General features: G+C 40.3%; 1 protein-coding gene and 1 long non-coding RNA gene across 2 annotated transcripts; one reads left to right on the forward strand and one right to left on the reverse strand.

Moving 5' to 3' along the window:
* lonp2 (lon peptidase 2, peroxisomal) lies at positions 1-27,355 on the forward strand. The gene is made up of 17 exons (XM_044125847.1): positions 1-329; positions 2,666-2,801; positions 4,133-4,246; positions 10,320-10,451; positions 10,586-10,708; positions 11,992-12,155; positions 13,400-13,494; positions 16,051-16,169; positions 18,158-18,297; positions 21,721-21,862; positions 21,949-22,099; positions 23,446-23,572; positions 23,853-23,986; positions 24,439-24,524; positions 24,836-25,043; positions 25,738-25,928; positions 26,370-27,355. The coding sequence occupies exons 1-17, from the start codon at positions 97-99 to the stop codon at positions 26,598-26,600; spliced, it is 2,526 nt and encodes an 841-aa protein (XP_043981782.1). The 5' UTR covers positions 1-96; the 3' UTR covers positions 26,601-27,355.
* LOC122836139 lies at positions 2,795-6,042 on the reverse strand. The gene is made up of 3 exons (XR_006371415.1): positions 4,756-6,042; positions 3,344-3,453; positions 2,795-2,869 (listed from the first exon to the last, which is right to left on the reverse strand). It is a non-coding gene; the product is annotated as an uncharacterized LOC122836139 (long non-coding RNA).
* Positions 27,356-27,705: the final 350 nt, after the last annotated feature.

A 27,705-nucleotide genomic window follows, 5' to 3' on the forward strand; every position in this document is an offset into this window, starting at 1 on the left:
GAAGCTTTTGTTTTGAAAGTTCTAACCCGGAAGTGGCGACTGTTCAGGACCTTGTGTTGTAAACAGAGACCTGTTTTTCGGTCAAGCTCCTCAGAAATGGCCTCAGCCGGGGGGATTCAGATACCGAACCGTCTGCCGCTGCTGCTGACCCACGAAGGAGTGCTTCTGCCGGGCTCTACGGTTCGGTTTAGCGTGGACTCGCCGCGGAACATGCAGCTAGTGGGCCAACGGCTGCTGAAGGGGACCTCCCTGAAGAGCACCATCATCGGAGTGATCCCCAACACCAGAGACCCCGAACTGGACTCCGACCCACTGCCGCCGCTTCACCAGTAAGAACCAGTCCGCTGCTCAGCCGGAGACACTGGTGGGGTTCCTAGTCAGATTGGCCTGGGGTTCGTCAGGTCTGAGACTGTGACGTAACAGGTCATCGGGTCAATGACCAAAAATTAATGAAGTGACTTTCATCATAGACCTAATAAAGACGTTAAAGTATAGGTTGTAAAACCCCCAAGTCAAATAAATGACTAAAATGAAAAGAAAAGTATAATAAACCAAAAATTTATAATTCTGTTAAAAAGACAGTCATATCAAATGAAAAAATAGATCATAAACCACTTAAAAAAATTATTTTAAAAATCATCGTAAAAATAGCAATGCCTATCTTCAAAAACTCAATATAAATAAGAGTCATGAATGAATAAAACAAAGGGCATCATAAGTAGAGTCATAAATCAAATGAAAAAAAAAACCCCTTAAAAATCAGCCTAAAAATAAAAATACATATCTACAGAACTAAATAGAGGGGTAATAAATAAATTAAATAGCCATAACCATCCAAAAGATAAATGTAGAGTATCATATAACAAATGTAAATAAATTAATTAAGAAAAACAGAGATGAATAAAAATGGATAAAAAAAAAACAAAGTAAGTCATAAACTATACAAATAAATTACAAAATGTGGCTCATTAGAAAACAAATAACCAAAGCAAAAACCCCATAAAAGTTGACACGAACAAAAAACAGAATCCATTATAAAGCGTTTCATAGCCCAATCTGAGAGGATTTAATGCCTCGTGTTTCATAATGATCCTAAATCTTCTCAGAAGAGTGTGAAGTAACCAAAGGGTAATTTAACTATTTTCTTTTCATCTGCTCAACTACATTGGACCCAGTCAAGGTCAGAAACCACAAGTCATAAACTGGTTACATCTGGACTGGATTGTGCAACTTTTAGAGAGAAAGTCGTATTAAAGGCAGTTTGGGACTCGTTAAACCCGAGTTATGATGTTTAAAGATCCAAAACTGCAATAAAAGTTTCAGAATTCACAGAAAGTTCACTCTCCTGTCCAGGATAGGCAACTTTTTATTACAAATAAAAAGTTGTCAGTGACAGGTTATATCCTGACACTGAGCTACACTGGAAGCTTCTAATTGACTTGTTTTTTGCTGTGGGAAGCGATTTATTCCAGAAATTTCCAGAGTACAGCTGTAGCATTTTCATTCAAGGTCACCACAGAGGAATGGACTTTAAGCTTTTTATCAGCTGCGTCTCGCTCTGTTTGGTTACTTAGTAGCAGCTGAAGCTCCTGTTGGTTTATCCTTTCACCACCAACACCAACCATCTTCATCCACGGCTGCAACTAACGACCATTTCAGCAAACTATTATTCTATTAATTATTCAGATGATTAATCAATTAATCAGATTCAAAAAGCCTTTTATTAAACAATATTTGAAATAGATTAAAAGAAAAAAATAAATTCTTAAATGCAACAACATATCCTTCCTGTGGTGCTCTGTTGATTACTCAGATGATTAATCAGATAAAAAAAATTTCACATTCTGTAGACTTTTCTTTTAATCAGTCCATTCATTCATTCATTCATTCATTCATTCATTCATTCATTCATTCATTCATTCATTCATTCATTCATTCATTCATTCATTCATTTGTTCATCCATCTATTCTTCCAGTTGCATTTTGAGATCTAAACACTCTTTTAAAATGATTATTATTTGCTGTCTTTTTGTGGAGGTATTTATGTTTTTCTGTGGTTTTCCTGCTCAGTTTGTCTTCAGCTTTGCTGTCAGATTCAGTCCAACATTTCTTGTCTTATAAAGTGATTTTAGGAACATTTGGAGTTGATCAGACTGAGGAGCCCCTCTGCTCTGAACCGTCTGGGAGATTCCTTCAGTCACTTCCTTCATTCCTTCCTATACTTCATTCCTTCCTTCCTCACTTCCTTCTGACTTTCCTTACTTACTTACTTACTTCTTCTCACCCTTCCTTCTCTCTCCTTTTCATCCTTTCCTTTATGCCCTACCTTCCTTTTATTCTTCCTTCTTTCCTTCATTTCATCCTTTTTTCCTTCTTTCCTCCCTTCCTTCCTTCGGTTTTCTTCCTTACATTTCTCCCCTTCCTTCATTCTCTCCTTCACTTTTTGTGCTCTTTTCTTCCTTCCTTTTCCTCCCTTCTTTCATTCCTTCATCTGCCCTTCATCCATTCATTCATTACATTGTTCTATGCTTTCTTACATTTCTTTCCTTTCCTTCCTTCTTTCCTTCACTTTCTGTGCTTTTGCCTTCCTTCCTTCCTTCTGCTTTTTCTTCTCTCCATCCTCTGTTTAAAATCTCTCTCTCTCTCTCTCTCTCTCTATCTGTAGGATCGGTACAGCAGGAATCGCCGTTCAGGTTGTCGGTAGTAACTGGCCAAAGCCTCACTACACGCTCCTCATCACCGGTCTCTGTCGTTTCCGGGTTTCCAGTCTGCTGAAGGAGCGGCCATTTGTCCTGGCGGAGGTAAAACCTTCGCTTTCATCAATACCGATTGCTTATATTTATTTTACTGTTCAGCTTTTTCTTCCTCACTGTTGAGGAAAACAAAACTTGTGTTAAAATAAAAACGTTATAAAAAATACTAAATAGTTTTTCAGAATGTTTTTGTCAGCATTTTTTAATAAAACCCAATGAAATCCCTGGCTACCACATCGTTGGGTTGAACGCAAGAAAAGAAATGTTTCCATTCTTTTCCCCGTTCATCAGCGGGTTGAAGAGACCGCGCGGCTATATTGCTTCGTATAAACTCTTAAGTGGAAGTGCAACCCAAATGAGCCGATGAAACCACAAATCGGGCCACGGCAGCGCTGTGGTTCTGTCTGTGTTTGCATTCTTTGAACCGTGTCTGTTAAACACCTTTTTCTGCCAAGACGAGCAGTTTTATCTCTCTGTGGTTGTAAATAACCCTCTCTGGCTGCGATTTCTGGCCTTTTAGCTTTCTGTAGAGGCAGAAAATGTGCTACGATTAAGGCCTTATAGGAGATGGGAACAAAAGTTCAACAAACCTGATGTTGTTCAGGGTGTGAATTTATCCTGCATGGGGATCGCAGTTCAGTGGGATCACGTCTGAAGGTTCACGATGCCTTCAGGTGTCAATGGAGTTCATACAGCTGGACTGACATATTAAATCAAAACACACAGGAAGTTCAAAGGTCACATGAACCCAAAGGGATACATAAAACTCCTGCAGAGCTGCAAGATGACGTTTTCTGCAACCTTAACCCAATTTCAACCTTAACCCTACGTATTGTAGGGTTGTGTACAATACGTGCAATATTGTAAATGTAGTGGATTTAGCAAAATGATCATTTCCATCAGTAGTCTCAACAAACAGACACAACATTCAAACATTCATACAATAATTGGAAATTTCTGACTTTTTCTTAGTTAAAAAAGTAGAAGATTTTAAACAATTCAAACTCAGATATTTCCATGTTTTTTTTCTCTCAAAACTATTCAGAGATTATTTTCAACATTTCTCAGTTTGACTCAAAACCATACATTTTAAGAGACAGTAATCCCAGACACTGACCAACTGTATGTTAACTTTTGCAACAAAAAAAAACATATTTATAGAATGTTCTCGCTACATTTTCTGGCATTTGGCAAATAAAAACAATTTTGTTCATTCTAACTAAGCTTTAACAAGAAAAAATTGGTTTGATTTACCTTCAGACAGAGAGAAGAAAACTTTGTTTGTCTTTTTATTCGGGTTATGTAAATTCGGGGTATGTCAACTGTAACAATACTCAAATGTCTGGGGGTCTTCTGTCTTATTTTGTGATGAAATGCAGGTGGAGCAGCTGGATAAACTGGAGCAGTACACAACGACAACAGCAGAGGGCGCTACAGCAGAAGATGGAGAACTGGGAGAGCTTTCTCAGAGGTTCTACCAGGCTGCTGTTCAGGTGTGTTTTATTTACTTCATTAACACCTGATGTGGGTTTTTAAACAGCAGGGGGGAGACAAAGTGACTCACATAGTGTTCTGGTACTCTGTGTCATTGTTTGTTTAGCTGAAAATAAACCAAACGCCTGCTGCAGCTGGGTGCGGTTAGCATCGTTGCCTTGCAGCATGAAGAGTTTGCTTGTTCTCCATACCTTCCTGAATTTCCCTCCAATCTCTACACTTTAAAAAAAAAATGTGCGTCTTACTGTGTGGATGTTTTTTGTCCTGTGTGTCCCTGTGTTAACCTGTCTCCACTCTCTACGGGATCACATCTCTTATCTATGTCCTGATAGAGAAGTACATGACCTTTATGTCCTTTAAACTTTGTTTATTCATATAAACTGAACGTGGAAAGACTCCAGGGATTGGGAGATTTTGGAAAATAAATTAAAAGGTCAGATGGCTCTTAACCACAACTGTAAAATCCAGTCAATCAGACTGTGTGTGTGACTATCAGGTGTTTTCACACCTGATAGTCCAGTAGACTTGGTTCGATTGGGGAATTTTCCTCTCTTGCTCTCCGTGAAGGCAGACACTTTTTCCTCTGCTCCCTTCCTGCCCTGCTTGCTCTGTTTTTGTCCTGAATGTGTCTATATTTTTGGAGCCTGTTTTTGCACATCCTCCAAATCTGCAAATTATGGATCTGGTCAACCTCAATGCAATTGATCAAATTTTCTTGAAGGGAAGACTGGACACAGGAGAGCCTTCTTGTCCTGCCGGGACACACCCGGCGGGATTCACTTGGATTTGTTCATGATAACAGGATTTCTGCTGTTTGGAACTTGTGGCTACCTGGTTTATCGACGGACTTGACCGAACACTCAGACTGTTGTTGTGGACAGAGACTCAAGTCGGATGCGAGTCTTGCTGAGACTTGAAGCCCAGCTGAGGACTCAAAACTCACTAACGGGATGGAATCGATCTTGGAGAAGTTGCTAGTTTCGGTTCAGTGGAACGAGCAAACTTATTTGGATAACTGGGAACTGAGATGTATCAGTGAGAGTTTGGGGAAGATTGAAATTTATAATCTACCCGACCTAAAACATTGTGTATCTGAATTGGACACAAAAACTGCAGAAGACTCTGAGCGCATCTTCCTTCCTCACCAAACTTAAACAAAAATGGGGTAGATTTTACCTGTTGAAGGATTTCTCTTTTGTATTTGGTAAAAACCACGGGTCATTTCTCCTGCTAACGCTTGGCTTTTGGTTTGTTTTGGTTGTATTTAACCAGCATTTCCTGCGCTGCAGTCCGTTAGAGTTCAAACCGTGTTAGAGTTCACTTCACCCAAACCGAGACCGAGGTTGGTAGAGGGATTTCGATTGCACATTCCCATGAACCGGACTTTCTACACAAACGAAGCAGAGTTGAAGTTACACGCCTGAGGCTAACATTAGCGAGAGAAATGGCTCATTGTCTTTTACAAAAGAGAAACTGCTTTCAACTGCTAAAATTTGACGGCACTCCATTCTTGTTTACATTTTGTGAAGAAGAAAGATGCACTCATTGCATTCTTTGGAGGTTTTTGTATCGTTTTCTTCAGAGGTTCTTAAAGCAGCGCCCCCACAGGTGAGGAGGGGAACAGGTTTTTCAAAGAGAATAGTGTTTGACAGCAAATTTCCACAGTGCTGAAAGGTAACAAATGTTTCAATTTAGGTCAACTGCACTGTGTGTGTGTTTCTTTCACACACAGTGCAGTTTGAAAGAAAACCACAGAAGCTGGATATGAAACAAATGTCGCCATTTTGGTGTCCAATAAAACCAAGTCTACCGGACTATCAGGTTGAAAGGCAACCTAAAACTGACTTGCAGTTGGAGCTTCTTTTTATGACTGTATATAGAAGTATCAGTAAATCATGTTTTAACTGGGCAGAGGGAAACTGGTTTGAAGCCCAGGTTGGAAGATTTTTTTCCTCAGTGTTTTCTCTCCCGTCCTGCAGCCTCTGTCTGACTCTGTTTGAAGATTTGAGCACCATTCGCCCGTGTCTGCAGCGGCCTGTCCACATGTGGCCGATAAAACATCAAGATTACTTCAAGCTTTCCCCTGATCTTCCCTCATCAGAACGGCCCTGCAGAGTATCAGTCCTTCTGGAGCACATTTCTTTTTGTCTTCCTGCCCAGCAGATGCGTCGATTTAGCAAAGATTTGACAGGTTTTCTGAAATCTTCTTCCATCCCGCTGTGTTTCCATCAGCTGCCATTCTGTAAAGATTTCTCAGAGGATGCAGAGTGCAAGAAAGAAGACTTTGATAAGCTTTACAGATGGAAAGATTTCACTCTATCACAGCTGACTCGGCCTGTTTTAGCTACTGGAATCATTTGATTTACTGCAAAACTTCTGCAGGGAAACAAGCTTTAAAAGTTCTCAAGATTGTATGTTTTTCATAGTTTGTATGCACTAATCTCCTCCTCGTTTCCATGAAATGATTGTGTAATTCATGTTGACGAGCTGCGTCCTTAACGAGACTCGATGATGTCATTGCTCTGAGACAAGAGGTGTGTCTTATGGCTTTTGAAACGTTTCCAGTCGTCTTTGATTAATGAGTGTGAAAGAAACCTGAGTGAGGAGGAGAGCAGAGGATAAATAAGCTTCATACATATCCTGCAAAAACTGAATAACGTAATTTTCCTCTTACCTGCTAGCAGGTGTAAGATACGTCATAATAAAATTTCTGAAGTAAAAGTAAAAAGTACAGCATCATAAAAATTACTCCTAAAAGTACATTTATTCATAAAAGTTACTCCATTAGATGTAATTGAGTAGTAGTTTGGACGTATGTACTTCATGTGAAGTGTGATTGTCGTTGCAGCCTCAGGGAAAATAACTACTTTCTGTTTTCCTTGTCTAGGAGGCATCGGCTTTCCATCCCTCAGTTTACTGAGGTTTTCCCAAGAGACGGACGCAATTGAGTGTAAATCTGATCAGGAAAACGACAAAGATATTATTTTCTGAAGACCTTTTTCAAGTTTTCAGGACAAAAATTAAAAAGAAACAAATTTTGACTCCAGTATTTCACTTTAAAAAAAAAAGTAAACATTGACATTTTCTTCAGTCAAACTCAGTTTTTTACATGAAATTGGAAAAAATTTACAACCAACCTTCAGACCATCCATCTGTTTATGCTTTCTTCTTTCCTTCCTTCCTTCCTTCCTTGTTTATGTTCTTTCCTTCCATTCTCCCTTCTTCCCTCCCTCCTTGTTTCCTTTCTTCCTTCCTTTCATCCTTTCTTTCATCCCTTCTCCTTTCTTTCTGTCTTTCTTTCCTCTCATCCTTCTTTGTTTCTCTCCTTCTTTCATTCCTTCTTCCTTCTATCCTCCCTTCTTTCATTCATTCTCTACTTCTTTCCTTCCTTCAAACCTTTCTTCCTTTTTACCTCCTTTCCTCCCTTCCTTGCTTTATTATAATTCATTGGGTTGTAATATTTCATAATATAATATTATTATAATGATAATATAATAATATTATTGTTATGAATAATAAAATTTTATTAATTTACCGTCATGAAGTTTTATAATCCAGTTGATTTGTGCGATCACCCAGGATTCTCAGCTCCACTTTGTGTGAAACATAAAGTTTGGAAACATTTCTGGCTGTTGGGATTATTTTGCTTTTATTTGAAGGGAGGGATAATAAATCCACGGCCAAATGGAGAACACAAGAGCTGAAGTAATTCGTCCTTTCGTACAGTTTATATTCCTAGGCTGCTGATTTTTATTCAACTCTGTGATTAGTTCCAGTTTCTTCTTCGACCTCATGATGTACGCATGCAGTCAGATCGGATCTGAATCATTCCTCCACTTCGCGTCTCCATCTTCCATCTCGCAGATGTCCTTTTGAACATGCGTTCACATATGGACGCACCGATGGATATTTTTTTTGTTAGGGCACAGCTTTTCCCTCAGAATGAATTAAGTTCTCCGTCGAATTACGTTGTCATGCGAAGACCTGCGGCCAGCAGATGTGCAGCACTAAATTTTTGAAATCATAAGCCGCCCCGTCCATCTCTGCTCCCACAATTCACGTAAAGATCCGCTCTGACTATCTGCAGGTAAAAAAAAAAAAAGGACATTACTGCTGGAATGTAGAACTTTATCAGCATGGGACGAAACAGACAGAATCTGTTTTCTCCAGTTTATAAACGGCTGCAGGTTTCTGATGACTACAAGCTCTGGTGGGTTTGATCAGAGCTTGTAGTCTGATCAAACCCATTTGATCAGACAAACAGAACATTTGAACAGAACAAAAAATTTCTCCTTTTTGTTCTGTGATCCCAACTGACCTGGTCCGGATCCAAAGTTCTCCAGCCTTACTGCCGGACTTTCAGAGTTTGCCTTTGGATTTTACAATAATTTGGTTCATTTCAGCCCAATCAGTCATCAGGGTTTCCATACAATCCTTAAAAGTTAAGAAATGTTTGGAAGTAGCTTTGAGTGTTATCAGTTGGATCAAAGAAAAGAAACATAATGAGATATTTTGTTCATCCATCCATTGACCCTCCAATGATTTGATATTTAAAGCCAGACGACTACTAAGTTCATTGTAAACCTCAGTAGTCATAAGTGACCTATTAGACTTAAAACAAAAAAGTGTTCATGACGGATTTTGACAGACTTATTCTCAGATTTTGAATTTTCACCTAAAGTGAGCTTAGTTCAGAATGAGCTGTTTTAGGGCGACTTGTCACTTTAAATCCCAATCAGCCGCTGTTGGCCACACCCCGTTCAATTCATTGCTTACCCTCACATGTGAAAATGGCCGCAAGCAGTTGCACAATTATACAACAGCACATCTTTGAAAAGCAGAAGTGGAGCCTCCTACACAATCTACAAGAATGCTGCAAGTGGTTTCTGAATGTTAAGTCAACAAGAAAACAGTCGTCTTTTCCAGCAGCCGTTGTACAGCAAATACAGTGGTAGAACCAGCTGACCAAACATGCTGGGATTGACTGGGGTTGCCAGGTTACAGGTGGAACTCTGGTGGGGTTGCTAGGTTACGGTCAGAACTCTTCTGAAGTTGCTGGGTAACGGGGCAGTGCCTGCTGATTTGTAACATTACCTTCCGGAGGTTTTTGAAACGTCTCATAAAGATAAACTTATGGCCAAAAAATGTTTTTTAAAGTTGTTTTTAGAAGCAGTTGAAACCCAAAGGGAAGTACGAAAATGTGCAAAAATCTGTTTTGACACTTGGAAATTCGTCAACTGGAAATTACCACTTGACAAAAAAACTAATTGTTTTAAATGAATATTTTTTTTTCTTCTTGATTAACAATAAACACTTTGTATTTTATTGAAAATGAGAAAGTTGAGTATTTGTTGATTTTTTTTTATTTTTTTTTTTTTCAACTGGGAGTACTATTAACATTTTAGAGTCCCGACTTAAATCTGATTTAGAATCTGTGGAGGGAAATAAAGATTATTCTTCCAACCTCAGAGTTGGACTTCTTCGCCAAAGATCAAGTGGAAACATGAAGAAAATTTGGTCTGTGACTATTAACAGGACATGGTAGTTTGTTTCTTAAAATGAAACCTCTCATATGATTGTTGCATAAAGATGATTTAAACTCCAAATCTGGCCAGGGAATCAATCATTCGGGTTTCAGCTTTCATGGCTTAATGTAGCCGATTATTAAAGTATGTGAATAAAAATGGTTGTAAACTTCAGAGATTATTTCTTAAAAGCTGCTGGCTGAAAACTTGGCACGCCGTGTTGTTGCTGACTGAAATATTACTGTTATTTGACCAGACATCATTCAGGTTTCTGAGTAATTCAGCTTGTTGACTAATCGCATCACTCCAAAGCCTCGTCCTCCAACGTCTCTGGGGTTCTACGGATCAGCTCCGTGTAAACCCACCATGAATATTCTCCCCGGTGGAAATATTGGAGCGTGATGAAAGCGAGCTGTAGTTTCAAAATATCTTATCGTAGCAACGCACAGTTGATGGGATATGACAACAAACGTTTACTTAGATGTGGAAACATGCTTTAATTGTTTCAATCGGATCCAAATGCTTCTCGTTGTGTGTGTGTGTGCAGTTATTAGGAATGTTGGACATGTCGGTCCCGGTGGTGGCCAAGTTCAGGCGCCTGTTGGACAATCTGCCCAGGGAAACTCTGCCAGATGTGGTTGCCTCCATGATCCGCACCTCCAACAAGGAGAAACTCCAGGTGGGACCTCAGATTACAGGAAAGCTTGAATGTGACAGCCTAGGAAGAAGCTGACACTTTGATGTTACTGCATGACAAGTAAAAACCATTTGGCTGAATTGGTAGGAACGTCCGTCTGTTTGTGGTTCATTAAGGTGCTGGATGCAGTCAGCCTGGAGGAGCGCTTCAGGAAGGCTCTGCCCATGCTGTCCAGGCAGATCGAGGGACTGAAGCTGCTGCAGAAAACCAGGAAAATGAGTCCTGACACCGACAAGAGGGTGAGTTTTCATGCATCGTTAACGTTTTTGTCTCAAAGCTTAGGATTTTATGTGACAGAACAGCACAAACTAGAAAACAGAGGAATTTTATCTTGGCATAAATACAGCTGTAATATGTAAATCGCAAAGTTCAAAGTGTTTCATTTGGATTTTATATGGTAGACATAAGAAGGTGCATAATTATAAAGTGGAAAGAAAATTATCAACCTAAGAGCCAAAAAAGAGGCAACTGGACTTCCAATAACAAGCTAATAAGGTTTAGTCAGAGCAATCTCACTGAGAGGGCCACACAGGTCTCCAATAAGGTCACTATTAAGGTCATGAAGGTGAGAAAAGGGGCTGTTAAGGTCACAAAAAGGGCGGTTCAGACCAGGGATAGGGCCATTAAGATCACTAATAAGTCCATTAAGGACTAATGGAGCTATGAAGGTAACAGATAGTCATAATGATCACTAAAAAGGCCATGAAAGTGACTAATAGGGCCATTAAGATCACTAACAGGAGCATTAAGGTCACAGATGAGGCTGTTAAGGTCATTTATAGGGCCAGCAAAGTCACAACTAGGGCAGTGAAGGTCACTAAGAGGGTTGTTAAGGTAACAAATAGTTATTACAGTAACTAATAGGATGTCTCTAATAGTGCCATTAAGGTCACTAATAAGGCCGTTAGGATCAACAATAGAGCCATGAATGTAACAAGTAATCGTAACGGTCACTAAAAAGGTCATGAGGGTCACTAATAGGAGTGTTAAGGTCTCAGATTAGGCAGTTTAGGTCATTTATAGGGCCAAGTATTTTATTAATAGGGCAGTGAAGGTCACTAATAATGCTGTTATGGTCTTACATCATCTTATATTCCTGCTTGGATTGCCAAGCGACAAACATTTGACTGAATCAGACCAGTTACTCACATCTCCTTTATTGACCTTAACGGCCCTTTAACTCTGAATGTTCTGACAATAAATGACATTTTGGTTTCTTCCAACCATGAAGAATCCTTTACTGAATCATCCAGAGACAAAGTCCTGGATATAAAAACACGGTCTACTCATTTCCCAAATGACAATCTGAAATGTTTCTCTGCCTTTTTATTCCCCTCCTCTGAGTTGATGCTTTAGGGCCAATGTTTCCGCGAAATCCTTCTTCAACAATTGCTTCTTTTTTGTTGCCAAATTGGTGGAGCTCACAGCCACAAACTGTGAAAAAGTCAAATGAGTGGGAATATTTTTGCAATGCACATGTTTCTGAGTGGAACCACCAATCAGCCCTTTGTCATCTGCTCAGGTGTTATCGGTGCGTAAAGGCGGAGTGTTCCCAGGGCGGCAGTTCAATCTAGACGAGGATGATGAGGGTGAGGATGGCGACGACACGGCGGCTCTGGAGAGGAAGATCCACGGAGCCAGCATGCCGGAAGCAGCACTCAGAGTTTGTCTGAAAGAACTAAAAAGGTAAAAACAAAACGTTTAAGTTACAGCAGCTGAAAGAGCATCTTCAACCGTCGTTTATTTATCCCATCAACACAGATGTAGGACTTTTTAAAACCATTGTCAATAACATTTAAAACCTGGATCACGACAGAAATCTACAGAAAAATGAGTATTTTATATCAGGGCTGTCAAACTCATTTTCATTTTGGGTCAAATCGAGATCATGAATGCTTTTAAAGGGACGGTTGTTCCAGAATGTATTGATGAAACCTGTTCACAAACTGTTATAGTATTAATGAATCCTTAAAATTAATAATATAATGTAACATCTTTTCAGTCCCTCCAGGATTTTGAGATTCTTTTTGTGATTTTTTTGCAATAAAACTCAAACTGTTTGTGGCACTAATTTGGAAATATTTGCGATATCTGAGCTGATTTATGACAGTAAAGGCCACTTTTTGTTACTTGCTGTACAGATCAAGGACTATAATCTGACACCATTTACGTCTCAGGCAGCTGTTTAGTACAAGCTAGAAAGTTTTTGACAATTTTTGAGAAAAACCAACAGAAACGGAGAAGCAGTATTCAGCTTCTAGGCACCACAAATCTGGAACAAACTTCCTGAAAACTGCAAAACAGCTGAAACGCTGAGTTCCTTTAAATCTAGACTAAAAGCATATCTGTTTAGATTTTATTTGACGTATAAAAATGTAACATTGACCAACATGCAACTTGACAAAACATAATTTTTACTGTTTATGTTTATGATATAAAGCACTTTGAAGTGGCTTGTTGCTGAAATGTGCTACATAAATAAACTTAATTGATTGATTGATTTAAGTGAGCCAGTAGTTAAGACGGATGTCATCCTGCCAAAAGGTGATAATATGCACCTTACCTGTGGTATACGTATAACAGCTAACTAGCTAGCTGGGGTACATTAGCAGCTCGTTAGCGGTAGCCGCAGAAGTCTTGAGAACGTAATGAAGATGTTTGTTTGATTCAAATGTTTGCCTGACAGAAAAGTCCAGTGGAAAAAAAAAATACATTGAATATACAATAATAAGTTATTCTGCCACAAAATTTAAGATCTATGGTTGACGTATTTAAAGCTAACTTGTATTTTAATGACTTTTTAAGGATGTGTATTGACTGTGGAAAGCGTCCCTCATCAGTGATGTGTTGTTGAGCTGCGTTTTATTCTTTTTTGTTCGTTCTGCTCACCTGGTAACGGGTCAGATCTGATTGTGTTTGTGTGTTTTCAGGTTGAAGAAGATGCCTCAGTCCATGCCTGAGTATGCACTGACCAGAAACTACTTGGAGCTGATGGTGGAGCTGCCGTGGAGCAAAAGCACCAAAGGTAGACAGAGTTTGGCCCTTTAGTTTCAGTCAGCTGGTCATTATTTATTTATTTATTTATTTATGTTTTACTTTTTATTTCCTCAAAATACACAGAGAGGACATTAACTTGTAGCAACGTTTAAGCTAATAAGGAGATTACATTTTCTTATTTATTTCAAATAAAAATGGATTTACTTTTTCTGGTATATTTCTTTTAGTGTTTAACAAAAGTTTCCATCTGAAGAGTCTCAGAAAATTTATTTTCTGTAAATATATAACTGTTTATATATTTGATTGTATATAAATGCTTATATATAATCGTTTATATGTAATGGTTTTATTATTCTGTAAATAACCATTTACAGAATAGACCTCATCAGTCACTGCATGTACTGTTCATTTTTTGTTATTATTGTTTCCGTCTCTGATGCCAAAACTATTTTTCTACAGACATTCATCTATCCCTTTAAATTATGGAGATGCTTTGTTTTAAGGTCAATGGGAGTTTTGAAAAGTAGTTGCACGGTTAGCTGGTTATTCATTTTATGCATATTTTCATTTGCATCAAACAGATTTTTTTTATTTTTTAAGAGGTCTGACTTGCTGATAAAAGACAAGAATTTAACAAATTCTCCCTATTTATGTATAAAATAATTTGTATGTAATTTTAATTAATGTTTGCAGACCAAAAATTGTAGGAGTTTTCAGTTGTGATGCAATTAACAGATTAGTGCAACTCTTAATTGCAAAGGCAATAAATAATAAGCAGTGATAGCATAAAGTGACATTAAGTGGAAATCAGCGTGTTTGGCTCTCAGTGTCAGTATTATCTTCTCTTAGTCAAATGGAGCCAATTCTTTCATGATGCAAAAATTTTCTCAAGTGCAAAGATAGCTGGATAACAAATTATTCCCACTTTGTGTGCCAGGAATGTTAAATGACTCAGATAGCGTAAATAATCCTTTACAAGTAATCAGCTCCGTCCAAACAGTCAAATGTCACGATTCATCTGAAAAGCCAATTTTTTTCCTGGAGGCCTCCTGGTCTTGGTGCAGCGGCAGAGCTGGCCATCAGCCAGCGAACATGTTGGAGCATTTATCATCTGAGGAGATAAACAGCATATCTCCCGGAGGCGTGTGGGGAAAGCAAAGCTACAGCTCCAATCAGGACAACTTTGGAAAATACAAATAAGAGTAGACGCTCCCACATGTATGTATGCATGAGCGGTTTCACTCAAGGCATCTGTTGGTGGTTGTGGTCAGGAGGATCAGCGTTCCAGGGCTTTTGTTGCAAGAAACAGAGCAAAGAGGAATGAAGCGTCCATCCAGGATGCAGCCGGTCCCTGCAGCAGCCGGGGGGTTTATCCGGCCACCAGTGCAGGACAGTTTTGTTCCGTGTCCAGCTCACTTCCCAGTAAGCCCAGAACTAAAGAGCTGCATCTCTTCTTCCATTGGCAGTGCATGTTTTTATCCCAACATGCAGCCAGAGCAGAAATTGTTCAGAACAGACAGAATAACTGACATAACACTGTCATAAACATGAAGGATTCTTCATAAATGTTTAGGACTGTTGTCATGCAGAGTTACTCGATAAATAACTACACCTTTAATGTAAACATGACACTCTTAATGGACTTTTAATGCAAGTTTTGATGGAACTTTGCATTAAAAGTGTCATTATTTACCCAATGATATTTCATCACATCAGTCCTAAACATTTATGAACTGCTTCATGGTCAAACACATGCTATGCTATCTCAGTTTTGTGCTCACCCCACAAATAAACAGTTACTATTTTTTTTTTTCAAATATAAATTGTACAATATAGTCAAAATATTAGGAGAATAAAGTTGTAATTTTATGAGAACGTGAATAACAATAAAAACCTAAAATGAGGACTGTTGGGGGAGCTTGTAAAGTTAAACTTTGATGAGAAGGAAGTGCTTCATCTGTTAACACGTCATCTTCAAATTATTATCAGTAACCAAACAAACCAATTGAGCAAATGACATTTTGTTAAAAAAAAAAACACCACACCGACTGAGCTGGTCACATCACTACGACGGCGCTTTAGAGACATTGTAGATAGAAAAAAGGAGTGAATTTATACTGGAAAACTCAAAAATAAAAAAGAAAGATACAGAAATTTCAAATTTTGAAATGTCAAAAAAGAAAAAAAAATTTTTTGGTTCTTCAGAATTTAAAAAATTACTGAGTAATCTCAAAATTTCTGGGGGACTTTCTATCAAGTTTTCAACTTTTAGAGCTCAGAAATTTTAGATTTTTTTTCTAGATGAACAGAGATGTGTTCAGTCCAATTCAATGTCCAAAAGAATAGAAGCTGTAAAACACGCTCCTCAAACAAGATGGCGGCTGTGTGCTGACATCACTCTGAACTGTGGAGATCCAAGCAGCGCATTGGTGAAAAAATCCTGATTTTATAAAAATGAAATCTTCAAAAGCCAAAAAAATCGATTTATCGTCTGGCTCTTGGTGGAAGAATTTCTTATCCTACAGATGTAGATTCTTTAAATCTGGTCTAACTTCACAGTTTTTTCTGTTTTCAACGTGTTCAGACTGCCTGGACATCCGAGCCGCTCGGACGCTGCTGGACAACGACCACTACGCCATGGACAAGCTGAAGAGGCGTGTGCTGGAGTACCTCGCCGTCAGACAGCTGAAGACCTCACTGAAGGTGATTTAACCCGATCGAAGCCTTCACACAGTCCGTCCCACTGCAAACCAAGAGGAAGGGTTGATCCAGAGTTCAAGATTCAGACATCTGTGTGATCAATATGAATCGATTATACATCTGATGGGATATTCAATACTCAAAGGCTCTGGCTGCTTAACCTCACATGACCAGCTAAGAAATGTTGGTGGAATCGACTAACTCACTCACTCTTTGGTTACCTAGCAACTCACTCACTCTTTGGTTACCTAGCAACAACCAAGTGAGTAACTTGAACAGCATTAGTTTCAGGTTTTTATTTAAAAAAAAACAAAAAACAATGCCACAAAGTGAAAACTGTGGATAAAACAGGAAAGTTACGCCACCAGTTTGGCAATATTTCAGACATTTAAAACAAAAAAATCACAAAAATCAACAATTATCCATATCGACTGATATGAAATGTTTATGTTGCGATAAGTTTTTCAGCCGTATTTTCCGGTCCTAATCCCTACAGAGAAAGCTTAGATTGAAATAACATTTAAATATCATCAGACTAAAGAATTGAATACTGTCGTGTGAGCAAATTAAAAGATCTTGTTTGATATTAGAAAAATATTCAACTAAAATGCAAAGAGGTTCAAGGGAGCGGCTAGCTACTGATCCAATAAAGTGTGCGCTAGTTTCCTTCTCTTAGCCTCAATAGAAAATAAAGCTTACTTCATGATGAATGTAGGAAAAAAGTATCTACTGAGTGATATAAAAACCAGAGTCAGATTTTTATTTTTTTTTCTGGGTTGCTATGGTGATGATTGACTTCTTTTTTGGAGGAGCAGAAAAGGCGGGAAAAATACAAGAGCTTAAACAAAAAACTCTGTGTGTGAAAAGCTAAAAGTGATATCTAAACAGATCTTGAACCACAAATGTCAGAACCTTCTGGTGGCCACTTGTTACCATTTTTATGTCTCTACGTTGTTTTATTTGGGAGATACGAGGGGTTTAAAAAACTTGCCTGGTTTCAGGTTAGCATGAAAAGTTCAGGGCTTGAAATGTAATTGGAGTGGGTGAGAGGTCAGGTGTCCGTTCGCTGCATTCGGGGATCATTTAGTAGAAAACTGTAAGTCCTGCAGCAATGGGAGACACATTGGGTGAGAAGAATACCTACGATTTGATGTATAAACTGTGGGCACAAAAGTAACTTAAAAAGTTTCTGAATACTTAACTGGGTCAAATGTGACAAAATAACTCTTAGCTGAACTTTCTGTGGAAAAATTGTAAAAAGACAATAAAAGTCATAAAACTTCAATTAGGATTGTGTAAAACCTGTAAAACGTATCGAAATACCAGTTGAGTCACATCACAGATCTCCAACCATCTGTGATGCGTTTAAACTTTAAATCTTTCTTCTGCTGGACGGTGTGGCAGAGCTGTGTCCATTTCTGCACGTTTTGAAAAAAATTGTCTTGATTTATTACAACAGTGTATTAGGGCCATTATAGATGAAAAAAAAAAAAAAAGAGTACATTACTGCCAAAAACCTAAAAGCATTTTGAGATTCATGTCAGAAATTTTCTTTAAAAAATTTTTAATTTTCTGAGTTTTATATTTGAAAGAAGTTTTTTTTTTTTGGAGATGATATAGTTTCAGAAATAATTTTGGGGAAAAAAAACAAAGTCAAACATTTGCAAGAAAATACAAAATTTTTCAGATTAATTTTGTACTAAAAAAACATAAAATTTTCTGAGATGAATTTCAAAATTTCAGAGTAAATTGGTGAAATTTATACCTTATTTTTCTGTCTAATACTTCAACATAAATCATAGCTTCCACAATTCCCAGTTGATGTTATTTGCTTCGTCTGTGTTCTTCTAAGGCCCTCAGAGAAGTGCCAAATGAAACTGAGGAGTAATGTGAAAAAACTGGCACTGAATAGTTTTAATAAAACAGACTGGTTTCCTCTTAATCCTGCTTGTTAAGAACATCCTCCCATGTTTTCCTGGATGTTTTCCCAGGGCCCCATCTTGTGTTTTGTTGGACCTCCAGGGGTCGGAAAGACGAGCGTGGGACGCTCCATCGCACGGACTCTTGGCAGGGAGTTTCATCGAATCGCTTTGGGAGGCGTCTGCGACCAGTCGGACATCAGAGGACACAGGTACGAGTTACAAGACTTAGACTTAGACTTAGACAGACTTTATTGTCATTTTGTATACATAACGAAATTTCGTTGCATACGGCTCAGGACAATGTTTTGAGGTTTCAATGAGGTTACTCAGAATAAATAAGATACACAATAAAATATAAATATTAAATATAAAGTGCAGGAATGACAGTAAAATAGAAGTTATTTAGCTATGTACATGAAGTGGAGACCAGTTATTTCGAGTGCAGTCCAGTTAAGAGTTCAGCAGTCTGATGGCAAGTGGGAAAAAGCTGTTTCTGAATCTGGTGGACCTGCACCGGATGCTGCGGAACCTCTTTCCAGAGGGCAGCAGGGAGAACAGTCTATGGTGGGGGTGTGAAGGGTCACTGACAATGTTTCGGCCTCGGGACACGCAGCGCTGGGATGAAATTTCCTGAATGGAGGGAAGGGGAGCCCCGATGATCCTCTCTGCCGTCCGCACCACTCTCCTCACGTTCTTCCAGTCGGAGGCGCTGCAGCCTACAAAGTCTGAGCTTGGCGGCCCTTAGCAACCCAACGGTGACCTGAAGCTTCTCTGGAAAATCAGAATTTATGAGAATTGATCTTTAATCCTACGCAGAATGTAACATCACTGCCGTGTTTCAGGACAGATAAATTGCTGATGTTATCAATCATTTTCACGCAGAGTGTTTCAACAAAGAAGGTTTCGCTTTTATGCTGAGTTTTTCCCAGAAGTGCACCTGCTGGGGAGGAGCGATCAGACCATCTTTTTTCTACTTGAGTAATTTTTAGTCATCGGATCACAAATCACGTAGAGCTGCATGGACCCTGCAGAATCATCACCTGCGTTTGATTTTATAGGCTGATGAAGAGATGAAGCATTCCAGGAGCGATCACGATCCCAACAGAACCTCCACTGTCAGACCTGCTTGGCTCGGTCCGACCCACTTTTCTCATGACACCATCAGGAAAAGCGATGTTGAAATCACTCAAAGCCATTTGACACTGATGCTCATAAATATCGATTACATAAGCTGCCGCTCGCCATCCAACACTAAAGAGGACCCACATGCAGAACAACTAATGGGTTTTCTTTTACCATAAATAATCAGGGCGGTTCTGGTTCTGAGTCTGGCTGCGACAAACATCTATAACGTGAGAGTTCATGGAAAAGCAGCAGGAATCCTGACTGCAGTGATGGAAAGCTGATGGATAACAGCGATGAAAGCACGAGGACACCTACTGGACAAGGTGGAGAACTACAGGATAAACATCATCATGACGGCTTTGTCCTCCGAATATTTACATCAGATTACAAGAACGTTTGCATCAAAACAAAATAAAAATGATCTGATCCTCCCGCTTAAACATTTAATTTGAAATAAAACATCCCAAGGAAAGTGAGTCCATCCTTTCGGCTCCCACAGGATTGAGGAGGGATTTCTTTATAAAGTCCTTTAGATTCAAACTCTTCAGCTTTCTAATAAACGTCAGTCTAACGTTTGATTGAAAGCCTAAATTTGGAAAACTTTACGGTTGAAACCAAATATTTTCATACATGTAATAAAAAGACACAACCACATTTTTCCTCACTGTCTGACCTTAAATCAGATTAATCTTTTCTTGTTTTAGGTTAGTTAGAATCACCAAAACTATTTCTGTTTACTAAACAGCAGAAACATTAGTGGGAACATTTTTTAGAGATTTTTTTATGAAGTGTCTGAGCATTTAATATAAGCAGGAAGGTCACTTACCTTAACAAGAATTGTTTGGATTGTTTCTATGTAAAGAATATTTGCTATTCCTAATTTTTCAATGATTTATTGATCTGCATAATGGAAATAAAGGTTATATTTTATTTTTTACTTAAAATAACATAATTGAAACTGAGAGATTTTTTGTTATGTTAGACATTTGAAAACATTAAATTTTGTTATATTTTAGTTTAGCTAGTTCTTGCTGTAGAATGTAGAATATAATTACAAAATATTATTAATAACAGTAATATATTATGTGATGCATGAGTGAATCAAAACTGTCTTCTTCAGTTAATATGTATGGTTTTAATTTTCAAAGTATGGTGCTGAAAAAGTTTGTAAACTTACCTTGAAAATGCTTGAAAGTGCTTGAATTTCAATGTGGGAAACAAGTACAAGCCCTGCCCTGTGAGCGTCTCTACAAAAGACAGAAGTTTTGTCCGTTCAGGCGTGTGCTAACGCAACGCCAAAGACTAAAACATCAGTAACTGCAGCTGCTCATCAATCTGGAGAAAGGTCAAGAGGCGATTTCCAAACTATTCAAACTCCTTCATTCCTCAGAGAAAAAGATTATCAATAAATGGAAAACATTTAAATCCAGGATCTTCCCAGGCGTGAACATCTGAGCAGATGTTCAGATTCTGCAGCTTAGAGGAAAAACCCCAAGAGCTCCATCTCATTGCAACATTTGTTACATTTTCAGCTGTTGCCTTTTGCTTCCAAACAGCGCTGTCCAACCGACCAAACCCATTGATGAACCCGTTCCCCTCCTCGCCTGTGGTGGCGCTGCACCAAGGAAACGACAGAAAAACCTCCAGATGTAACCATTGTTTACATTTCTTCACCAAATGTAAACAAAAATGGTGTGGCTCCAGATTTTCTCAGTTGTTTCTAAGAAATATCAGGAGCTTTTTCTCCCGCTGGGGTTGGACTCTCGCGTTTGTTTTGCTTGTTTTTACCCAGAATGCCCTGCGTTGTAGTCCACTTCCTGCTTCTGGAGCGTTCACATATGCATTCAAACTGCACCAGAGTTCACTTCTACTAAACGGAGACCGAGTTTTGTAGGCGGACCAAAGTTCGCTTTTACGGATTCACATCTCCACAAACAAACCAGACTTTCTAAGAAAAACGGACTGGAGTTTGTCTAAAGCGAACAAAACAGAAGAGATCTGAATAAATCCTCAGAAAAACGACTAAAAAATATGCAGGAAGAAATGACTTTCTGTATGAAGTCCTTGAAATTGCTGGATATTTAAACTGTGCAGTTGCGTAACAAAGTTCATTCTAATGTTAGATTAAAAGCTTAAATTTTAAAAACGCTATTTACAGTTGAAACCATATGTTAAAAGGTAATGAAAATACATGCACAATTTTTTCTCACTGAAGTAAAATCAGACCAAACTTCTCTTGCTTTAGGTCAGACAGAATTTGCTAAATTGCAGAAAATTTTAGCGAGAATATTTTTTAGAGATTTTTTTATAACTTTGTGGTACCTGTCAGTTGTACAACCTGTAAGAAGACATTCATATCTTCCCGAAAAGTTTCTCATGAGTTATTAAACTTCAATTAAAACTGAGATATTTGCAATAGAAACTTGACCAAAACTACTTGGTGTTTTTGCATTGTGTGTTGGTGATGAAGGTTTATTTTCAGGGTTTCGGGTCGGTTGTGTCTGCAGGCGGACGTACGTGGGCAGCATGCCCGGCCGGATCATCAACGGCTTGAAGACGGTTGGAGTCAACAACCCGGTCTTCCTCCTGGACGAAGTGGACAAGCTGGGGAAGAGCCTGCAGGGAGACCCCGCCGCCGCCCTCCTGGAGGTCAAACTGCTGCCTGTCATCGAGTCCTGCTGATGGTCCAGCCTTTAAATTGATCAGCATTTCTTCTTCTGTTTGCTCCTTTCCAGGTCCTGGATCCGGAGCAGAACCACAGCTTCACCGATCATTATCTCAACGTGGCCTTTGACCTCTCCCAGGTGCTCTTCATCGCCACCGCCAACACCACGGCGACCATCCCGCCGGCTCTGCTGGACAGGATGGAGGTGCTCCAGGTTCCAGGTCTGGTTCTTCCTCTCTGAAATAAAATATTTAAAGCCTTTTTACAGGTTAATTTATAACTTTAGTTAATCGGTGTATTATTATTATTATTATTATTATTATTATTATTATTATTATTATTAGTAGTAGTAGTAGTAGTAGTAGTAGTAGCAAAATCTGTTTGGCCAAAATCACTTTTTTAGTTTGAAGAAAAAAAAAGAGGAAACTTTCCAACTTGAAAACAATGTCCCAACTGTAAAGTACGGGAGTGGCAGTATCATGCTCTAGGATTGTTTAGTACAGGAGGAACTGGTAGACAAATGGATGGTTGGATGATGGTTGGATGAATGTTGTTTGGAAGGATAGTTAGACATACGTTGGTTGGATAGGTGGATGAATGTCAGCTGGACATTGGTTGGATGTTGGCTGGATGTCACTTGGTTGTTGGATGTCTGTTGGTTAGATGTTGGATATCAGCTGGATGTTGGATGTCGAATGGCCGTTGATTGGATGTCGGTTTGTTGGATGTTGGATTGATGTCAGTTGGATGCTGGTTGGATGACGATAGGCCATCACCTGGATGTCGGACGTTGGTTGGATGTCAGTTGGATGTCGGACGTTGGTTGGATGTCAGCTGGATGTCGGCCGTCGGTTGGATGTCAGCTGGATGTCGGACGTTGGTTGGATGTCAGCTGGATGTCGGCCGTCGGTTGGATGTCAGCTGGATGTCGGACGTTGGTTGGATGTCAGCTGGATGTCGGACGTTGGTTGGATGTCAGCTGGATGTCGGACGTTGGTTGGATGTCAGCTGGATGTCGGACGTTGGTTGGATGTCTGCTGGATGTCGGACGTTGGTTGGATGTCAGCTGGATGTCGGACGTTGGTTGGATGTCAGATGGATGTTTGTTGGATGTCAGTTGGATGTCGGACGTTGGTTGGATGTCAGCTGGATGTCGGACGTTGGTTGGATGTCAGCTGGATGTCGGACGTTGGTTGGATGTCAGCTGGATGTCGGACGTTGGTTGGATGTCAGCTGGATGTCGGACGTTGGTTGGATGTCAGCTGGATGTCGGACGTTGGTTGGATGTCAGCTGGATGTCGGACGTTGGTTGGATGTCAGCTGGATGTCGGCCGTCGGTTGGATGTCAGCTGGATGTCGGACGTTGGTTGGATGTCAGCTGGATGTCGGACGTTGGTTGGATGTCAGCTGGATGTCGGACGTTGGTTGGATGTCAGCTGGATGTCGGACGTTGGTTGGATGTCAGCTGGATGTCGGACGTTGGTTGGATGTCTGCTGGATGTCGGACGTTGGTTGGCCGCCCTCCCTTAATGTCGGCCATCTTGTTTTCCCGGCCCTCGGCCTCCAGGTTACACGCAGGAGGAGAAGCTGGAGATCGCTCACCGCCACCTGATCCCCAACCAGCTGGAGCAGCACGGCCTGACGCCTCAGCAGCTGCTCCTCCCTCAGGACTCCACCCAGGACGTCATCAGCAGGTACCGCTGGGCCAACAGAACCGACCCGCCGCACCGCCTGACCTCAGGGTCAAAGAGCTGGGATGAAGCCTGGTTCTACCTGAATGATCTGGTGTTAATCAGAACCAGAGCATTTGGGTTTTTGTGTTCTGCAGAAGCGTCTCAGTTGGAGGCGCCTTTAAAGTTTTTCTTCTTCTACTAAATATTTTCTAAGCTGCTGTAGTTTTCCTGAACAGCGCCACCTGCTGTAGCCGGCGTGTCGTACACTGACGCAGGTTTTGTTTCGTTTCCTGTCTGACAGGTACACCCGGGAGGCAGGTGTGCGCTCCCTAGAGAGGAAGATCGGCGCCATCTGTCGAGCCGTGGCCGTCAAGGTCGCTGAAGGTCACAGAGCAAAGGAGGCGACGCCGTCTGGACAGGAACAGCAGCAGGAAGGTTGGATGTTTGTCTCCACTGGTAGCTTAGGAAACATTTGGTAGTTTAAATTGATTTAATTCAGTCTCATTGGACTTTTCCCATCCCAGTAGAGCTGCCATATTAAAAATTTCATTCAAAATCAAAAATTCTTTATTGATCAAAAAGGGAAATTACATATTAAATGGATCTTTTGGCGAACAATATGTCCACTCTATTCTGTGTGGATCTACTTTTTAAGTTGTTGGTCCAATTACCCAATCCATTGGGAGTTCACACATTGTGATTTTGGTTTGTACTTTGACTAGGCCACTCTAAAACATTCGTTTGGTTGTTTGGAGTCATTCAGAGGTGAACTTCCTGGTGAGCTCCGACTGTATGTCCATATGGATGGAGCATCCGTCCATCTGTCCGCTCATTCTTTCAACCATCCAACCATCCATCCATCCAAGGTTTTGTTGTGTTTTCGTCAGATAAGGCGGCGCCTCCAGAGATGCCCATCGTGATCGATCATGTCGCCCTGAAGGACATTTTGGGGCCGCCGCTGTTCGACATGGAGGTAAGCAGGACAGCCTCAGGAACCTTCTGGGCCCCTCAGGAACCTGTTGGACCCCTCAGGAACCTTCTGGGCCCCTCAGGAACCTGTTGGACCCCTCAGGAACCTTCTGGGCCCCTCAGGAACCTGCTGAGCCCCTCAGGAACCTATTGGACCCCTCAGGAAGCGGCTGAGCCCCTCAGGAACCTGTTGGACCCCTCAGGAACCTTCTGGGCCCCTCAGGAACCTGCTGAGCCCCTCAGGAACCTGCTGGGCCTCTCAGGAACCTGTTGGACCCCTCACCTGTCCTCCCTCGGCTCTCCGTGTGTCCGCAGGTCTCTGAGCGCCTCACGCTGCCCGGTGTGGCTCTGGGACTCGCCTGGACGCCGCTCGGCGGGGAGATCATGTTCGTGGAGGCCAGCCGCATGGAGGGCGAAGGTCAGCTGACGCTGACGGGCCAACTGGGCGACGTCATGAAGGAGTCCGCCCATCTGGCCATCAGCTGGCTGCGAGCCAACGCCAGGACCTACCAGCTCACCAACCGTGAGTCCAGGGCAAAGGTCACAGCAGGAAAATACGACAGAAATCCAACGTTTCACAGCAAACTGATTCTGTGACAGAGAATCAGGGTTACAATAAAAACAATAAAATAAAATTATAGATCAAAGTCAAAATATGCCAATAAAGTCAATATTTTAATAATACTCATAAAATTACAAGAATAAAGTTGACAATACAAAAAAGTCATAATATGAGAATAAAGTCACAAGAATAATGAAATTACAAGCATTATTCTTTTTTTTTTCTAATGTCTGAAAACCATAATTATGAACTTTTGAAATCGGCATCAGATCAAAATCCGTCCATTTTTATTCTTGGCTTTCCAGATTTCTCTGCAGAAGTTTCAGTCCAAACTCCACAAAACGCCTTTAGTTGTGATTTTTATTCTTTGATTTTGATCTTGTCGTCTCTCACCGCTAAATCAAAATAAACGTCGGCAGCCATCGCTACTTCTGCTAAATGAGCGTTTCTGTGTGAGATATTTCACAAAGGCCTGATTGTGGTCACGTTAAATTAGCAGTACGTAATTAGTAATTAGTAGTAGAACAACCAAGCAAAAAATAATAATCTGATTTGAGAAAATAAAAAAATAGAAATTCAGAATAAAAATTGGAGTTGCAGTGTGAAGCTAATCGTTGGAGCCGCTCAGTGACCGGATCTGTGTGTGTCTGCCTAGTGGTGGGCGGTCCGGATCCGATGGAGGGGACGGACATTCACCTCCACTTCCCGGCGGGAGCCGTCACCAAGGACGGCCCCTCTGCCGGCGTCACCATGGTAACCTGCCTGGCGTCTCTGTTCAGCGGCCGGCTGGTCCGGTCAGACGTGGCGATGACCGGAGAGATCACGCTGAGAGGCCTGGTGCTGCCGGTGAGTCCAGCGTGTGGAACTCAGGACTGCACTCTGGATAAGCAGCGGTTCTGCTAGCAGTTCTACCAGCGGTTCCAATCCCACAGGAAGCTCCTTCCTTCAGGAGAAGCTCCTTCCCACAGGAAGCTCCTTCCCTCAGGAAGCTCCTCCTCCAGGAAACTCCTCGAGGAGAAGCTCCTTCTAGCAGCTTTTGGTTTCGCTCTCCTGACTGAATGGCTGCAGGAACATGGAACCATAAATTACTCTCTGATTTTTCATCCTCGCTGCTTCCAGTTTCCTCTCCTGCTGCTTTGACTCCTCTTTCCTCCTTTTTCATCCAAAGATGTGAAGATCTTTTTTCCCAAACAGTCAGGGCAGATCAGCTGTTGTTTAGCCGTTAAAACAATTCATCTGGGGTTTATTTTGTGCAAATTATCTTTTTTTTTGTCTTCTTTCCGTCAGGTGGGCGGGATCAAGGATAAGGTCTTGGCGGCGCACCGAGCCGGTGTGAAGCGGGTCGTCCTCCCGAAGAGGAACGAGAAAGACCTGGAGGAGCTGCCGGCCAACGTCCAGGCCGACCTGGACTTTGTGATGGCCGGGAACCTGGACGACGTTCTGAACGCCTCCTTCGACGGCGGGTTCCCAGCGACAGCCGGCACGCGTTCCCACCCTCAGATCAGCAGCAAACTGTGAGGGAACCCAGCAGAGGCGGCCATGTTGGAAACTAATCATATCGATTCATAGATGTGAAATAACTGGAAGCTGCAGCTTTGAGTCAAAGCTGCTGTTTTTCCTGAAGACATCTGGATTTATTTTTGATGAATTCAGTTTATTAATAATATAACAAAGTAGTTGGAATGAACTAAAGTGAAAATTAAACGACTAAGCCTTCAATAAACAAAATATTGAATTATACTTCTGAGCTACGTTTACATCGTTTCATTTTAAATTTAAGAAAACGTCTGATTTAGTAATTTTACTTGACGCTGCTATTACTTCAAGAGGAAATACAATATTTTTGCTGCCCAAAAGTGCATCATTGTCCCTTTTTTATTTTTGCATTTTGAAATCTATACTTATTCATACATAATTGAGCTGTTGTATATATATTTTTAATTCAGTAATTGATTTTAATTTCTGAAATTTTTCCAAAAAAAGGTATATTTCTGAGTTTGGAAAGTTGCAAGAAAGAAAAGTTAGATTTTGAGATTAATCTCAGAAATTTTAGAAAAATCATGGAAATAAAGATTTATGGTTCAAATTTCAGATTTTTGTTTTTAAAAATCTAAGATAAATAAACCGTTTATCTTGTTTCAGACAGGTTCAGTGTTTTTAATCTTTTTTTCACCAAGTTTGCCTGAAAACGGTTTGAGGTTTTTAAATAAAGGTTGTTATGCGTGTTGTGGCCACTTGGGGGCAGTACTCACTTTTGTTTTCCGGGCTGAAACGTCAACAAAATATGGTTTAAATGTTAGCGAATGTTAGCTGCATTAAAGATAAATATATCCGAAACCATCGATTTTGTTTTCCTGGCATGTTTCAATGGTCAGAACGAGTTCAAGTGTTTGGTGTTTATCAGAAACCAAAGATGAGAAATTAATCTAAAAGACAAAATATTGAATTGTATTTTGGAATACATTAGTGGAGTTGTTTTATTTAAATGAATTTGTGTAATAACATTTTAAATTAACAAATTACCTCTTAGGAGGGGCCTTTGTTTCTTCTTCGTTATATTTAAGACGCGGTTGTGTCCCAACGGGTGACTCCCATTATGAAATATAGAGAAATTAGATATAAA

The sequence above is a fragment of the Gambusia affinis genome, linkage group LG08 (genome assembly GCF_019740435.1).
Source record: "Gambusia affinis linkage group LG08, SWU_Gaff_1.0, whole genome shotgun sequence".
Taxonomy (NCBI): domain Eukaryota; kingdom Metazoa; phylum Chordata; class Actinopteri; order Cyprinodontiformes; family Poeciliidae; genus Gambusia; species Gambusia affinis.

Bases quoted from the DNA above. Each gene is read 5' to 3' on its own strand.
- lonp2 (XM_044125847.1), top strand. From the start codon at position 97: ATGGCCTCAGCCGGGGGGATTCAGATACCGAACCGTCTGCCGCTGCTG. The intron at 330-2,665 runs GTAAGAACCAGT...CTCTATCTGTAG, and splicing joins CCACTGCCGCCGCTTCACCA to GATCGGTACAGCAGGAATCG. The intron at 10,709-11,991 runs GTGAGTTTTCAT...TCATCTGCTCAG, and splicing joins GTCCTGACACCGACAAGAGG to GTGTTATCGGTGCGTAAAGG.